General features: G+C 41.9%; 1 protein-coding gene across 2 annotated transcripts in view; it reads left to right on the top strand.

The window, feature by feature from the left end:
• Positions 1–187: 187 nt before the first annotated feature.
• LOC143029175 (uncharacterized) overlaps positions 188–2,500 on the top strand; it is a 155,061-nt gene continuing 152,748 nt past the window's right edge. The window contains exon 1 of one of the 2 annotated variants that reach the window (XM_076191682.1): positions 188–1,112. In XM_076191682.1, coding sequence (XP_076047797.1) covers positions 995–1,112 — 118 coding nt within the window. In that variant the 5' untranslated portion in view covers positions 188–994. The remainder of the gene's footprint in view (positions 1,113–2,500) is intronic. The other variant, XM_076191681.1, reaches the window with a different exon arrangement.

Below are 2,500 nucleotides of genomic sequence, written 5' to 3'. Positions count from 1 at the left end.
TACTAAGACTGTCACCAACTGACTTTTTTTTTATCAGTTACTTGTCACATGAAACCCTTTCGACACCCATACGGCTTCGTAATATGTCGAATAAGTTGCTCAGCCAATTGAATATCATCATCAAGTCGTTTGTCCTTCCGCACCTGACATACTTTGTTACCTGTGGCATTCGGTGACGGGCAGCAGCAACAGCGACACCAGCAGCAGAAGCAGCAGCAGCAGCAGCAGCGGGCCCTAAATACCCACCTGGCGGGCAAGATGCCAGGGCATTCCCCCTTCCGCCGCCTTACCTCAGTATGAAGCAAAGCTTCACTGCCTCTGCGTTGGCCCTTCTCTTCTAGTGGCCCCCGCTCGATCGAGAACGTCGCCCACACATTTTTCGTGTGTTTATCTCGTTGTAACGTCGTTGCGAGTGTCGTTAGAGATCTGTCCCGCCCGCTCCCAAACGCCACACAAAAGCCAATAGGAGAGACCCACTGCGAACGTCACCAACTTCCGGCATTCATCCGTGGCGAGGTTCTTTTCGCGGCTCGCCAAGTGGGCCGATGACGTTACCACCCCTCTACACGCGGAAAGCGGCACCCCAGAATACGTCGCCACGTTCTGCGCACTTGACAGAAGAAGATTGTTGTGCGTGTTGACTAATCAGGGCCACTGACCCCGAGAAAACTAGCACAAGAAGGATACTCGTCTACTGAGAGCGTTTCGCGAGTGTGCATGCGTGAGGGTGTGTGCGCGTAAAGGCATGCGCCGGTGAATGGGTGGGGACTCCCTTAGGGATCTCCCCCGCCCCCATTTCCCACTCCACCTTGAAGTCTGGTGGGCGTGTGTCAGAATGATGCGCACCTAGGTGTGATTATTGAGGAGTAACTATGACGCTGTGATCAGGAGCCTTGTTATGTGAGAAACGTCATTGACAGAAGCTACGAAAGCCACGTTGTACCAGAGGTAGAGAAGAAGAGCCGTGTTTGTTGTCACACCCAGTAGAACCACAATGAAGGTAAGAAGAGGTGTCGAGGTGGCGGTTGTGGTGGCGGTGGTGGCTCTGGCGGCGGGGATTGTCCAGGAGGCTTCGGGTCAACAGGGCTTCCAGTCAATGCTTCACCACCTTTGTAAGTGTCCGGCTCGTAATTTGTTTTTGTTTACTCATTATATTCCCCTTTTGTTTGTTTGGACTTTTAGCTCAGTTGTTTGTAATGCACGCGTGTTGACACTAGGTCAAGGTGTGAATAAATGTCTCTCGCTTCGTGTCTAATAAAGAACGTGGGCGGTTGGGAGAACCTGAACGACTAAAATAAGCACGCGGCTACGAGTATTGTGTTCATCCTACTGATCGTAGTTATCATTACAAAAAAATACATGTTTGGCCAGTGTTAAAACTGCTGACTGCATAATATATGCAGTCAGAAGTTTTAACACAGGCCAGACATGTATTTTTTCACAAAGCTCCGCCTTAGCCATCTTGTGTGACCTTTTATCACATGTGTCAATTGTCACCCACTTTGATTATATATATATATATATATATATATATATATATATATATATATACATATATATACATGCATATATATTATATATATGTATATATATATATATATATATATATATATATATATACTTACTAAATTACCTAGCCTATTAAGTTGGACTAGAAATTGGTTGAATGATAAAAAACAGAGAGTTGTTTTAAATGGCAAAACTTCTAGATGGAAAAAAATTACGAGTGGAGTTCCTCAGGATTCCGTTCTTGGGACACTTCTATTCGTAGTACATATAAATGATATAGACCACGGACTAGAATATATTGTCTCCAAATTTGCTGACGATACAAAATTGTGCGGAATGGCAAATGATTGCTTAAATCAATTAGATATTCAAGAAGATTTAGATAAATTACAGCAATGGTCTGAAAAGTGGCTAATGAAATCTAACACAAGTAAATGCAAGGTTGTGCACATAGGGAATAATAACAGTAAGTGCGGTTACATGTTATTTGGACATTCGTTAACAAAAGTGGATAGTAAAAAGGATCTCGGGGTAATTATCAGTAATGATCTCAAATCATCTAAACAGTATCTTTCAGCCTCTGAGATGGCAAATAAGATTTTAGGACTGATTTCGCAATCTTTTGACTTCAAAAGTCCATCTTTCATTAACAAGCTATATAAATCGTTAGTTCTTCCATTTTGGAATATACTGTTTATGTATGGTAATCGAATCTCATTAAAGACATTGACAGATTGGAAAAAGTAAACAGCGAGCCACAATACTGATTCAAAATATCAAAATTAAATCATACGAAAATTGAGTAAGACATATGAATCTATTTTCCCTAAAAATGCTTAGACTCAGAGGTGACTTGATACTGGTCTTTAAGATTCTAAAGGGGATTCACAATATCAAAAGTGAATTTTTTTTTTTTACACTGAATGAGAATCCGACAAGAAATAATGGACTAGAACTGTCATGAAATAGATTAAATTTGGAAGTGGGTAGA

Source organism: Oratosquilla oratoria, chromosome 10 (genome assembly GCF_046742065.1).
Source record: "Oratosquilla oratoria isolate Oo_2021 chromosome 10, ASM4674206v1, whole genome shotgun sequence".
Lineage (NCBI taxonomy): Eukaryota > Metazoa > Arthropoda > Malacostraca > Stomatopoda > Squillidae > Oratosquilla > Oratosquilla oratoria.
Note: the sequence above shows the minus strand (reverse complement) of the source record. Positions and strands in the feature narration are given on the sequence as shown.